The following is a 15639-nucleotide window of genomic DNA, read 5'->3' as shown; positions in this document are numbered from 1 at the left end:
AGGAAAAAAAAAATAAAACCACAGTGAAAAAAACTGTTTACTTACTCAACTATTTTTATTTATAGACTATAAAAACAATTTACCAAAATAATTAATTATTCAAATAAAATCTTTTAAACTTTTTTTCTTCAATTTTATAATTATTATTCAACCCTTTTTATGAAGGTCCCCTAATAATACAAATGCATAAGAAAAAAAAATATTATACTATTCAGGTATCAATCAAAAATATCTTTAGGGATTTTTCGTTTCGTTTGTAGTGGGTTTTCTTTAAATGATTATTTACATGACTACATTATTAATTGTATACGTTACTGTAGTCAGTGGCGTAGTTTAGGACAGGAGTGATGCTGATAGATCCCCTCAGAGCTTTTAAATTTCTAAACGGTTCGATGAATGCATTATATTACAATAATGTGTTTTTTTAAATTGTTTTTTGTGTCTGTACTTTGTATACATATTTACGTCTTTACAATTTTCCACTTTGAGGATGGTTTCTAATAGAAAATCAAATTTAGATTTTATTACTAAGAATTAAACATTGAAATATCTTGGAATTTTTTTGAACCGGGTAAAACAAAATAAAATTATTAAGGTAAGACAAGAATTTTTACGCAAAACTAGTTTTAGACGAAACCGCTTATTTTGTTTTTTGGTATAACTCAAAAATTGAAAACCGTATATACTTTAAATTTTCATAAATTGTTTATTTTATTATTTTCAAATAATTGACAAAATCAATTTTGGTTTTTGGTTTAATTTTCACAGGTCGTTTATTTAAGCATATCCTATACATGGTAACATTTTCAAAATATTTTGATTTGTTTTGAACTGTTTATGGACATTTTTAGTTTTTTTGTCTATGAATGTCAATAAATATTATTTGTTGGGTAAACAAGCTTAAAATTGTACAAGGCTCCTAAAATATTGTTTCAATGTCATTTGAAAAATACTATAAATCCTTAGACACAATTACTTTTTATAAGCATTTAAAGTTCAAATCTTGACAAAATACGTAAAAATAACGAAAATGTGCAAATTATTTTGAGTAAAAATTCATAAAAATTTTAATTTTTAAATCTAAAACTTGAAAATGTGATGCGAAATTCATTATAAGTTTTTCTACCTTCATCAAAAAAAAAAGTTTCTATAAGAAAAAAAATTTTAATTTTTATGAGCGTTTGAAGTTTAAATTTTTACAACATTGAATATTCACTCGATTTCTCATTTATCGATTTTCTTATATTGTTATAATTTAAAAACGGAAAACCGTAGATACTTGGAATTATATCATATGTTTATTTTATCAATCCCTATAGGTACTTGATAAAATTTTGAAAATATTTTGAATTGTTTTGAGCTGTTTGCGGACGTTTTTGATTTTCAATTTGTTTAGTTCTTTTTTCTTTTAATAAAAATATTAATTTCACATTTAACATACTAATTATGTAAATAAATATTATAACAATATAATAAAATATATATATTATATCTAATATCGAATAGATTAAAAAAACTTTTATATAGGACATTTTTTTTTTTTGTAAATTAAATTTATTAAAATAAATTAACCACCAATAAAACCACCATACATGTATTAATATGTAGGCCACAGTTATGATAGTAAATATAGATCACTCGGATTCCAAACAATTATGATATTTTCTTACCATTATTTAATACCCATTACAAACACTAATTTATAATTATACAAAATATATATATTTTTCGGATTTATATAATTACAATTTTTTTCTTGAACAATTTTTTTTTATTTACAATATATTTACAACAAATTTGTCTAAAAAAATTTTATCTTTTTAAGAACACGTAATAATTATAATTAAAAACAGTTGTTGCATAGTTTGTTCCAAGTATCATAATCAACGTAGATATTTAATATCTGTAAATAAAAAAGTATATACTTCCGAAATTGTTAATTATTATTATGTTGAGGTTCTGTTTCCCGAGAGTTCAAAATGTATAATAATACTCCATTATTGGACGGCATTTTGTTTTGGTTTTCAAACCTAATTACAACAACCCTATAAACAATCAATTAATAAATTAGTGACAAATAAATAATTAACGCTAATTAATTCCAATGACCAATGGTAATATAAATATAATACTTAGGTATTCAAATTATACATGGATAATGTATAATGTCCGTGCTCAGAATACACTTATGATGAAATTTATTCATGTAAATTAAACAATACATTATTTTTGACCATAAATAATGTATTTGATGAATTAAAATTATTTATTGATGATATTCTATAGAAATAAAAAAATGAGTATTTTTTTTACTACAAATTGTATAATATAGTATAACCATTTCGATAAATACATCACAATAAAAAAATGCATCCAGATTTTGTAGAAAAAATACGGAATGAAGCTAAAAGTAACATTGGATCGAATCTTACCTATTTCGTATTGCTTGCTTAACCTCGTGGGACTAAATGTCAAGAAATTGGACCTATAGAACTTTTGGAAAACCATAATCTGATTTAAAATATCTGTAGGCTGAAGTTTTAATTTAATTTATGTTACACACCTATTGATCTGCTTCTAAATTATTCAACATTTGTTATTCTTCTCGCGCCACTATAAAACATTTATAAGAGTTCATTAAATAAATTACAACTTGATAATATTAGAAATATAACTATGATGGAAAATTTAGGAATACAACACATAATATATTATATTATGACAGTTCAATATGTATAAGAATCGCTAAGAAATAAATTACGTTTATATTGAATAGGTACGAAAAAATGTACTATTTCAATATTGTAGGTACATATTTGTAGTTCTTATTTTTTTTCACAAATATGTTGCATTCATCCGCTTAGACTTCATTAAATTGAATATTGTAATTCTATCCTAATCAACATTGTTATAAAATCAAAATATAACTTTTTTTTATAATGGCCTTTTCTACCAATGTATTGTGCTAAGATCAATAAAAAAATTTAAATAAGTTTTCTTAATAGAATTTAAAAATCTTTATACTGTGAGTTTTTTCATAATGTATTGTAAGTGTGTCTAAATGTAGTTTAATTAAATATTAAATCGTTCATAATATAGCATCTTACATCGCGGGGAGTTAATTATAAGTAGATATTAATGTACTTGAGACAGATTTTTTTTAGAATTTCTTAGAATATTCAGAAAATATACCAATATCCAGCAATAATTGATCAATAAAATCATTATTAACAAACTATAATTCAATAATTTTTAAGATTTCAAAGTGTTTTATTTTTATTGAACTTGAGCTCGGCGACTATGGCCATCATAGTTTAATTTGGTACTTAGATAATGTGCCCGTTATAATAAGAATCTATTGTTGTTTTTTTTTATCATAACTAATTGTAATTGCCAATTGTTTTTCTGTGTATTTCTACTTTCTAATTTATATTAAAATATTTCATTTTCCTGTTATACAAAGTTCTGTAATAAAACATTCTAGTAGCATGAGATATTATCAGTATTTTCATTTCGACGTGAACTGACTATATTGCATGCTAATATAAAATTAGTATATAGTTATTATTTTTTGAAAATGTAAACTCATGACGTATAGTACGAAGGTCGTTCCAGATAATTTGCATAACATTTTATTGTAAATGCAGTTTTAGTTAAATCAGGTATTGTATGCAGTTTAAGATCAATACAAATCGTCTAGTTTTAAAAAAAACTTTCTGATAGGTACTTAATTAATATACAAACGGTAACGGTAAAAAATATTTATATTAATTATACTGATGTTGTATGATTAAAATTATTAAACTCATGAAATAAAAAAAATACCGACATCAAAAGCGTAATATGTATTTGTGTATACATTGTTGAAATGTTAATTATTACCAATATAGTAATATAGTTAAACTTATTTTTAAAGCTATTAAAATGTTGAGAAAAAAAAATAATTGCTTATAAAATATTCCAAGGGCTAACGATATCTACGCAATGTATACGAGTGTTACGTAATAAAATGTAAATAATAATAATAATAGTAAACTGTAATTGTACATTTTTTTTACAGGAAATCATTACTTTTAAATATAACATAAGGTATTTATTATTTTTGGCGGGATGGATCCGTTTTACTTTAATAATAAACGATTATATAAAAACTATTTTTATATTTGTATATAGCCAATAACTGATATTAAAATATACTATAACAATATTTCATACGAGTTCAATAAACTGTTGAGATTTTAGTCACAGCGCTTTGGTGACATCGCTGAACTCTAAATGTATTATATTTTATATTGTTGTCTTAGAATTATATTGGTCGTAATATATAATAATAGAATAGAATTTACATTTGTTTGACAACCAAACAACCAAAATGTAATATTATTGTAGACCTGCAACAGGTGAACGATTATAATAATATTATTATTATGTAAGCGCTGTAACGCACAGACCTGCTGAAAACAAGTTAATGAGTATTTAGATGTTTTTAAATGTTTACTTAGGATAATCACAAAATAATAAAAATAAAAAATAAACTGACTTTACTTCAATCCGATAAATGTTGCCATAAAAAAATATATAATATACATAATATGTTTAAAAAGTCGCTCGACGTTATTTTGCCAAAAAGCAATATTCTCATATTAAATTCGTTTACCATATCGTCGGATAGCATGCACCAACACGCCAATGTACCGAAATTGCATATACAGAGCGCCGTTTAATGGATATACGTCATAATAGTATTATTTATAAACATAATATAAAATATAAAATATAATAATATATGATATACCCTTATATTATGTATATTGTATATACATACATATATATTTATGTATATATCAAGAACAACAACTATTGTTTTATCATCTAAAAACAGTTATTCGGTTTCGTGTGGTACGTTCAAGACTATGGTTATGATTTCATCAAAACCGGAGTCGAGAAACATCATCACCCTGTCAGTAAATATCACCCATTTGGAGCACTTTAAAAAATCATTAGTCCTCCATGATTAGACCCTCCCCCAATATTTCAATACTCTAATTTCAAATATAAAATAAGTGCGAATTAAAATATTTTTAAATTTATTTTCACAGATATATGAATTCGTTTTCAGATTATGAATCACGTAATACAATGTTAATAATGCATTTATTTAGGATTATAATTATTTCGTATAATATCAAATATACTTTTACACAGCAGGTATACACTTCTCTAATTACAAATATTTTAGTACTAACTTGCACAAAACCGAACCAAATATAATGAACTAACTTAAATATCACTTTTTCACTAAAGTATTATACTTAAATCTAAATTTCAAAATTAATATGTTTTTTGTAATAAAAACCTTTAGGATTTAATATAAGACATATTGTTTAATAAAAATTTAAAAAAAGTAAAACTTTATTTAAAAATATCGAAATTATAAAACTTAAAGAATGGATTAATGTTTGACTATTATTAATTTTTTATCAACTAGAATTATACAATTCATTAAATCATAGTTATATGGCATAATTTATAAATGCAATTAAATTCATGTTAATAAAATATAAAATGCATAAAACAGAAGATACAAAAACTTCATAATACTTAAGCGCAGACAAAATTTAAATAAAACTAATCACATTTTTATAAATGTTACATTTATAAATTAAATCATACACAAAATCTTTATATTTAAGAAAAAAAACTTATAAACATCACAGAATGTTCAAAAAATAGTCCCGTAGAATGTTAATAAAAAGTAAACAAAATTACAATAAATACTCTAATAAACATGAACAATTAAAGGATAGTTGTACATTACATACTTGTATGAGTTAATTCTTGATCAAAACAAATATAATATAAATGTTATTTAATAATCTAACACTTATTTGTAGACCATTAGTAATACCAACAATTGGGTAAAGTGTACTCAAGTCTTTAATAATTAATGAGACTTACAAGTAAATATATTTTTAAATAAATACAGTTGAATTAAATTTATTTCAATTGCTCAGCTTTTATCTCCTTTGTAAATAATTATACTTCAAGTTCATAAAAATTGGAAATTAACTATTGTATACATATATGGTTATATTCACGAATGCCTCACGTATGATTACTTAAGACATTTATGCAAATTTTTATTTTTTAGTCCAGTAAAAAAAGTATTCTTTTTATTTTAGACCGAATATATGCACCATAATACGCAACACGTTCTAAAAATAAATCATCTATAATTACAATTTAAAAAAAAAAACGATGTTTAATGTTAAAACAAGTTAATATATAATGTCGTAACTGGTAGTTCTTTGTCTTACAATGATTTGTGGATTTTCCAAAATGGAAAACTATATGTAAAGTAATTTAAGCAAACAACCTTTTTATATAAAATCTTGATCACATACTATTCTGTTAGAATACTGAGCAGATGCTAATAAACACTATTTTTTTCAAATTGCGATGATTTAAAAGCATTGGGTATGTAGATAAATAAATAATGGTTGAAGAAAAAATAATATTGCCTAGACACATCAAAAATAAAAAAGATGGGCAAGTGGGTGTCACTGTGCTGTACAGTAGGTTACAAGTGGGTCACTGTAATGGATGGTGTTACATTTGATTTCGATGATATAATATCATTATATAAGAAAAAACGATTCTGATCGAAGACGCTCAGTCAGTCTATGATATTACTAGTATAGCCTTGTATTCAATTTTCAAGCTTTTTTATCTAACAAATACAATTTTATTGACATAGAAAAAAAATTAAAAAAATTGGAAACTGAAAATGTCCATAAACAGTTTAAAATAAATCAAAATATTTTGAAAATTTTATCGTATTTATAAAATGCTAATATAAACAACCAGTGAAGATTGCATGTATACACGGTCATTTTTTTTAAGAGTTACACCAAAAACCAAAATCGATTTTGTCTAAAACCGATATTGCGTAAAAATTACAGCTTTTCCTTAACTTTTTTTAGTTTTTCCCAGCACTTTCTAGCACCAACTAGATTCACTTTCCCATCGAACAAAATACTTTTGAAGACAATCGAAGCAGTTTTACTGCCCCAAATGGTGATTAGAGGCACAGCAAAAATAAATAAATAAAAAAAAACACATCATTGTAAAATCAAAACATTCGTCGCACCACTCAGAATTTAAAATAAACTTACCTCTGCTGAGTTTATAATTCCAAATAATATACCTATTCAAATATTTGAATTAATTATTCAACATAACCTAACCTAATGATTATGCCACTGTTATACATTTTAAATAGTTATATAATCGATAAGGGAAGAAAATGTCCTTCTTTTGGGTTTTAATGAGACATTTTAAATGCTCTCTCTCCCTCTCTCTCTTACATACACTATCTATCTAAATATCTATACATATCTATCTATCTATCCTTCTATCTAGGTATCTATCACTCTACTATAAACACGAGTGTAAATTTTTTAACATGCCTCAATGCTTAATACCTAATTAGCAATGAAGTCAAGTCAATTAAGTCAATGCAATCAAGTCAAATTATTATTGTTTAATATTCAATCTAGTAAATATATCCAAATTTGTCTTTTAATTTATACAACATTTTACCTTGAATTAAATGGGGTTCAAACACACACATGGTTCGGTGTACGGTGTTCAAAACAAGAAAAACTGTTGTTTTTCAGATTTTTGCAAATTTCCATAAAACAATTCAGACATTTTAAAATATGGTCTCAAAAGTTTTAGCATCTTCTATATTATCAAATGTTTAAGTAATACTGTACAAGCGTGCAGCTTAAAACATTTTGAGCATTTTTTTTTCTACTCGGAAATGATTATCTGAACAAAAACCATACACAAGTCATTGTTAAACCAAAAATGCATTTCCCTCCGTAAGTTCTTTACAGCGTTTAATTTTTTTAATCTACCAATTTCATACATTGTCAAAGACCATTGAACTGGGAATAAAATTTCACAGTATTATGATACCGCTAGAGTTATAACACACTGACAAAATAATAGACTTTAATAAGGGGAATAGCATGGATTGAGTGAAGAAAATAATATCTCCTTATATTTCTTGGTTATAATGAAATTCCGAGTAACGCAAGTGTTATCATACAAAATAAATTATTGTTACTACTGGTTGAGAATAAAGGACAAAATTAATTGATAATTAAAACGAAATTTTATAATATATATATACTTGTCATATTATGAATTCATTGGACGCATGCAGATTATCAGATTATGTAGATTTTGCGATTTACATGTTAATTGCCATATTCTTGAACTCATTTTTGCTACATAAATAAAATCGAACACTATCTAAGCTTTTTACTATTTTCTCTGTTATTTTGATTTATCTATATTGATCATTAATAGTATTCGTTACAATTGCGCATAAAAAGAATCAAGTTGTAAGTTCAAAACCTACTAATTTGAATGCATATATATTTCCAATTAAACGTACTTACGATAATGTAGTTTTAGAATATATTATTTTTTTTCATTGTTATTAAATGATAGCTAATAAAGATGAATTACTATAATTAATAATGTCAAATCGTTTAATAAGAAAAAATACTGTAACTCATTACATCATATTATAATGCATTATATTATAGAATTCTTAAACTACTAAAATTATTGCTTTGACATGTAATTCAATGAATGATGTAAAATAAAATTTAAAAATAATATTCCATAAGTTAGTTTTTATTTTAAATGTCTTCGATTGAGATTTCCTTTTGATTTCAATATACAAAATTACAAAATATTATTGCAACAGCATAATAATTAATATTTAAATAGATTACAAGTACATCATATTTTCAAAATTAATGCTTAGAGAAATTTAGAAGTTGTGCATAATAATATGCTACTTTAAGTTAATAATTATTATGTAAATTGTTCTAAATATACACTATATTATATTCGATTTTATTAGATTAGATTATTTTTAAATCTATGAAAATAATTTTAAGTTACTAAAATGTACAAAATATAATAATTAACTTTAATAATATCTATTATTTTATGCAGTTAAAATCACTTTCATAATTTTAAAAGTGATTAAAATTATAACTAAATACGGCATATAACGATGTTTAGAGTATATGAAAAATTTGAAATTATAAGAAGTCAAGAATAAATATTATGTATAAATAATTGAAAAGATACTGTGAACATTAAACCGAAAACACTTCATCAAATAAATCGACCAATCACGTAATAGTAAATTTCTAAATAATTGAAACAATTTTCATGTTAAACAAAATATTTAATGATTTTTACATATGATCCATATTAATACGATTTACATTATATGATTTGCCTAATAAATAACTCCGGAAAAAGTAACCCCGGAAATTTAGCCCCCGTAAAAAACACTCGAAAAAATAATCCTATAATATAAATTATTTGTACCAGGTACCTACTTATCACATATTCACGATGTATGATTGTATGTATGTATGATTTAAAAACAAGTAATACAACTTTAGTAATATATAAATATAAAACAAATAGTCAATTTTTTCTCAGTCAAATTTGTTTTGAAATGTCAATAATATGTAATAAACATTTCTAAAGGCGAAACTATAAAATGTCATTAGGACAGACAAAATGATACATATTTGCAGTTATCGAACAATAAAATAGTAAATTTAAATTTAACTACGTAAAATCTATAATATTATATATGTACATTATATTATATTCATCTAACCAAATACTTTAAACCTCTAATGTATTGCTACTATGAATTATAAAAACGGGAACTCGCTGAATCATCCATTGTGTAAAACGCATTTTAGTATGATTTGAGATGTTAAAATATGATTATGTGTCCGTACATATTATTCAGAAATGATATAACCTAATATAAAATAATCAATTCATGAATAGGTAGGTACTGATTATTTATCTAATGAATAACTTTAGTAGCGTCAAGAGACCCAATTGTTTTGGGTACTTTAAGTTCTCAATTCTATGAATTCATCGGTGTTTAACGTGTACATCTGTGCATTCTCTTTCACTTCGGTAACAGAACGTTAAGCATTATACTTGATTACCGTAATTTGATGTTTTGGTCCACTGTAAATATCACCTTGATTAAACAAAACAAAATTCAAATAAAAAATAAAAAATACGAATTTCGTAATACGTATAAATTTATTTTTAATAATATTATTCAGGTAATTTATTATTTATAACTATTCAAACTCATCCTTCATTCCACAAGTTCGATAAAAGTTAGCTTCGTCCCACATACATAATTATATATACAGAGCATTCATCATTCATCATCAAACATTCATCAATCCATTTTTAAACCATAATAATGTATTTATTCAAATTACGATTTTTTGGAATTTTAAGTATACAGAAATACTTAGATTCATCATACCAATTTTTTCGTTCTGTGGTGAGTGGCGAATCAAACTTCTATTTTTAATTGAAAGCTCTATATTTCAGTGTAAATTATTGTCAAACAAATAATTTTCTTTTAAAGTTTATATGCAATAAATCAACATTTATTTTAAAGAGTAATTTTTTAATTATTAAAATCTGTGTAGGTACAAATGTATATTATATATTATTTTTACACATTGCAAAATCATTGATTATTTAACTGTTCGTGATCTGAAGATATTTTTTTATTTTATTTTTATTCAAAACTGTAAATATTGTATCACATGTGATGTATTGGATTATGTAAAAATCATTGATTGTGTTTTACAAAAATATTTTAACTATTTATACATTTAGTAGATGATTTGAAGATTTTTATGATGTGATGCTCTTAATGTTTTTGGAATCAATTATTCATATTTACCAATGGTGAATAGTGGACTAAATATAAAATATATGTAATATTAAGTCTAAAGTATTTATTATACTTGAGAAATTTTTTTAAATTGTGGCATCAAATTCAAATTATTATAGCCACCACAAAATTGGAGCAATATTTAAATGAACATTGCTTCTATAAAAAATTGTTGTATTATATATGCTATATATTTATACTTTTCACTAAAAGTATAGTAAAAATTCATCTATTCTATGTCTTACCTATTGCACAATGGTTACATTAAATTATTAAATTACATTTTTCACTACGCTGTTGGCTTTTTAAAAGAAGTTTTTATTCAAATATTAATGTGCACAGAGATGTTCTCCTTGTACCATCAAAACTATTTGAAAATATTGTGTACTCCTTTTTATTTTTTATGTATTAGTTTATTTTTATTTTTACAGATGAAATCGACAACCGTACTCTACAGATACAATGATATCAGTCGTAAAAACGGTTTTTACAGTCTCAACATAAGACATGCGGCGATTACCGGAGCTATTTACACGTTGGTGAGTGCGAATATATACGTTGTTATGGGGTTTTATGCGAACAAAGATCTATATCAAAATGTTGTAGGTACTTTTTTTATGGCAAAGGTTAGGTGTACAACCGATTTAGAAAAAAAAGTATATACGAAGTCACCACAATATCTTTCCTTTCACTACATAACTTACATTTTTGAATGCCTATATCTATAACTTGATTGTATTTTAAAAATCCACAAAAAACAACAATTACACCATATTTTACTTAGAGCCATGAATAATAATATATTACGTGATTGAAGTATATACAATTGGCATATAAAATAATATAACAATAAAGCAAAATTATGACACCCCCTTATGAGTATTGAAAAAAACAAAAAACATTTTTTTAATAGAGAAGTATATTATACCCATAACGTATGGCCAGCAATTAAATTTCATGTTAATTGCATATTAATTATGTATCCATATTCCATATACTAAGCAGTTCAAGTTTAAGTACCTACAGCTGAATACAGCACAGAAAATAAATAAGCGGTTTATCTATGAGTCTTATTATATAACCACGATTTCACATTTTCACAATTCACAATGTACTATGATATAATATAATAAAAAAAAATTCAAGTTCCAACAATCATTTTAACTTAGGTGTTAGGTCAACCCTTCGTAGAATCAAATTTATATAAAACTCTGAACTGTTGTGGAATATAATATCCAGGTGGTTTTCTTAAAGTATAAAACCAAATAATATGTAAACATTTAAACGTATTCCTGCAGCATAAATTTGTTCATAATAATAAAACGCGTATAACTTAACTGCTTGTAATATGCTTTTAATATCCATTGTCACACTGCCAAGTTACCAGATAGAAATCTGTAGTTATTGCGAGCTGAAAGCACATGTAGAACATTTTAATCCAAATGCTTTCATTCAGAACAATCATATAATAATATTGGCAATAATTAAACTTGCTAATTGCTAATAAGGTGGGCCACAGAGAAACGACCGTGGGAAATACAAAGGTTGGGCATTAACTAGGTAGTTAAAAAGTTAACTTTTTTAAAAACTTACAAACTTACTAACTAACACACGTACTTTTCTAATTAATTAAAGAACTTAACTAACTGATAAAATAACCTAGATTTCATCACTTTAATTAAAAATAATTCATTAAGTTAAAATTAAAAATGTAATTGAAATGTTTGGTTTTAATGGTTTCATACATTAAATACAGTACACATGGTTTTAAATAAAAAATAAACTCATAGAAACAATAAAATGTTGTTTCTTAATCTTAATATTATATATTATATTATATAGGTAGCCAGGTAGGCACATAATACTTTTCACGTTGTCCACGTTCTAATTAAAAAAGTAGATAAACTGTTTTTTAACTAAGTTAAGTTAGTATTTTTTTCCATAGGTGTTAACTTTTGAGTTAAATTTATTGTTTGTTACCTATATGGTTTATTATTAACTATTTCTAACTTAAAAGATAAACTTGTGTTCACTTGAGTTAATTATTTGCATTAACTTTTCAATCTTCGACTATGACGTTTGTGTATTGTTACTACAATTATAATAAATAATATATGACTTGCAAAGACTACTCATACTTATTTGTCATCATATTTGCCATGATTTGTGTTTTTTAATTTTAATTGACATTCATACATCTATCGAAATAATTAAACAATGATCCCTTTAATATACTATATAGGTTCAAGTTCCAATAAGTTCTTTCAATTTCCGAAAGAAAAGCGTTGCTTGATTCTGAAACTTCTGAGCCAAAATGTGAGAATAAGAAAATCTATTTTTTTATTCTTTTAAATTATCCTTGTAATACTTGCTAATTGTATCCATTACTCCAAATATAAAATACATAATATTATACCATTAAGATCCAAATTAAAAATATCGAAATGAAAACTGAAAAACAATTATAATCCTAAAATGAATAAATAATTTAATTTAGTTTTACACAATTATGATTTTGAGTTTGGATTACAATACGATATCATACAATACAATATTACCTTACTTGAAATGAGGTTGTTTTAATGTTTGTATCAGCATATGATTATCATCACTATATTATTGAGCAATAAAAAATTGAATTAACTGTTAAATGTTTAGTTTTAAATTTGTAAAATCCTACATTTGGTACCGATTACTAAAATATCAACAAAATTACTTATAATAATGATGGAAATGTGTATATTTATTATTACAGATTAAATGTAATTCCTGGTTATAGATTTACCGTCAGGATGACGAAGAATCAAAAAAATATAATCAATATTTACTATCAAAAATGTTGACTAGGGGATATGATACACATTATACAGTACACATACATTAATTTTTTTATTAATCCAAAATATCACTGCACCAGCATCTTAGGCGTAGTACCTAGTTGGATTTTGAAGTTGAATTCTATACTTTCTTTTTACACTTGACTTCCTTTAAAATTATCGGGGTGGTTGCCATTGCATATGGTGCACATATGGGTTTCTCTGGATTTGGCTCACTAAGAAAACGGATGACCTATACCTACTGAATTTTATGCACCGTGGTGAATATCCACAAGAAGTCTTGGTATGTTCATAATCTTGACAATTTTGACATTGGGCAATGATACGTTTTTTCAGAATTCTTTTAGTTTTAATTTTGGGTGAATATGCTGGTCATGTTAAAAATGACTTTACTATCAGAGCTGTCAAAGTTGACAAACAAAGTAGGAACTTTGTTTATAGAGTTCTATGTGGGACATTAATACGTCTTGTTTTATATTAAAAACTTTTTTCTTCTTCCACCGCTTCAATCGAGTGATGCAATCCCTGCTAAGACTAGTCTGAGTGGTTTGTTTACTTGAAGTTGGACGGGGTGTAATACTTAGTATTAGGCTCTTATTTTGAAATTATTATGACTGAACGATCCGCCTCTGGCGTAGATGTTTATAGTTTTCGAGTTAACTACTATTTTGAGAGGATTTGTAGAAAAAAATATCCAGCTTAATTACTTCTTTAAGTTTATTAAGTTAAGGGTGTAATTTGTTACATCTCATCAATACATAATATATGGTGGGGTGACTTTTTATTTCTGATTTGTTCAATTGATCTTCGACGTCTGTGGGGAAAGTTGGGATTCCATATTATCAACAGCGTGAACATTTGAATTTGAACAATTATTTTCTTCTTGAACAATTATTTTCTTCGGGCATAATAGGTGAGAAAAGATTGAGAGTGCCGAAAAATTAAAGTGGTTTTAATTTTCTATGATTATGTTTTTCTCCTCATCGGGTTTATGAGGTGACCGAAATTCATCATCTGAATTTACAAGATACGATAAAACAGACGAGCTTTTATTTTAAACAATAAATACCACGTTGTCGGTATATTTCAATAAGAAAAATGGTTTGTTTTTGCTTCCATTCCAGTGGTCTTATAAATAGACATTTGTGCATGAGACAATCATCAAGCGACTTTTCTACGGAGGTCAGCGATGACCATGATTGGTTGCATTATTTTCGTCTCAGTTATATTTTAAATGTAAACGATGATTTTCTGATGTAAAATTATAAGAATAATTAGCTAGTTTACTTACACGCGAATAAATTAAAAACTCAGATAGTATAATTAGATACGCGTGACTTGCGGACTACTCGTGCGCAATTAAAAAAAAATAATATAAACTAAAAAGTTGGAATTCAACAGCGTATAAGATACAGTTCTAGATTACACTAACATGTCAACGATACTGACTCTACTCAACATTTATGCCACATGTTAGGATCTTATTTGTCTACACCTACCGCAACGCAAAATAATGTTTTATAATAATTTTGATAATAAATTCAGTTAAATAAATAACAGTGTTTGAACAACAATACATTCTGAGTGGAATTCACTTTACTTCACACCACTTAAGTGTTTGTCGTACCTACAATTTTAAATACTTACAAAAATAAAATGTACTTGCTGAATGTTCAGTACTTTAAAATTATACATAGATGTGCTAGAATTTAAAAGCTTTGAAACTAAAGTTATAAAAATGATAAAATCAATTATAACGTTACTGAAACTTTTTATGCTAATTACGGAATTGGTTTTTAATTTTCACTACTTGAGAATACAAATGTTATGTAGTTTCATTTAATTTATGTAAAATTGCACTATCAGTTTATTAATTAAAATAAGTGACTCCACAAATAGTTTTAATTGCATACAAAGTTTTCAAATCAAAAAATTAAATAACTTCTTCACTTTTTTAGGTAGTTTTTTCGTTTACAG

General features: G+C 25.1%; 1 protein-coding gene across 2 annotated transcripts in view; it reads left to right on the top strand.

The window, feature by feature from the left end:
* Positions 1–15639, top strand: part of LOC132950583 (uncharacterized) — a 124995-nt gene that overhangs the window by 42775 nt on the left and 66581 nt on the right. For both annotated transcript variants that reach the window (XM_061022098.1, XM_061022097.1), the window contains one exon: positions 11257–11364. In XM_061022098.1, the coding sequence (XP_060878081.1) occupies positions 11257–11364 (108 nt within the window). The remainder of the gene's footprint in view (positions 1–11256; positions 11365–15639) is intronic.

The sequence above is a fragment of the Metopolophium dirhodum genome, chromosome 8, assembly GCF_019925205.1.
Source record: "Metopolophium dirhodum isolate CAU chromosome 8, ASM1992520v1, whole genome shotgun sequence".
NCBI lineage: Eukaryota > Metazoa > Arthropoda > Insecta > Hemiptera > Aphididae > Metopolophium > Metopolophium dirhodum.
Note: the sequence above shows the minus strand (reverse complement) of the source record. Positions and strands in the feature narration are given on the sequence as shown.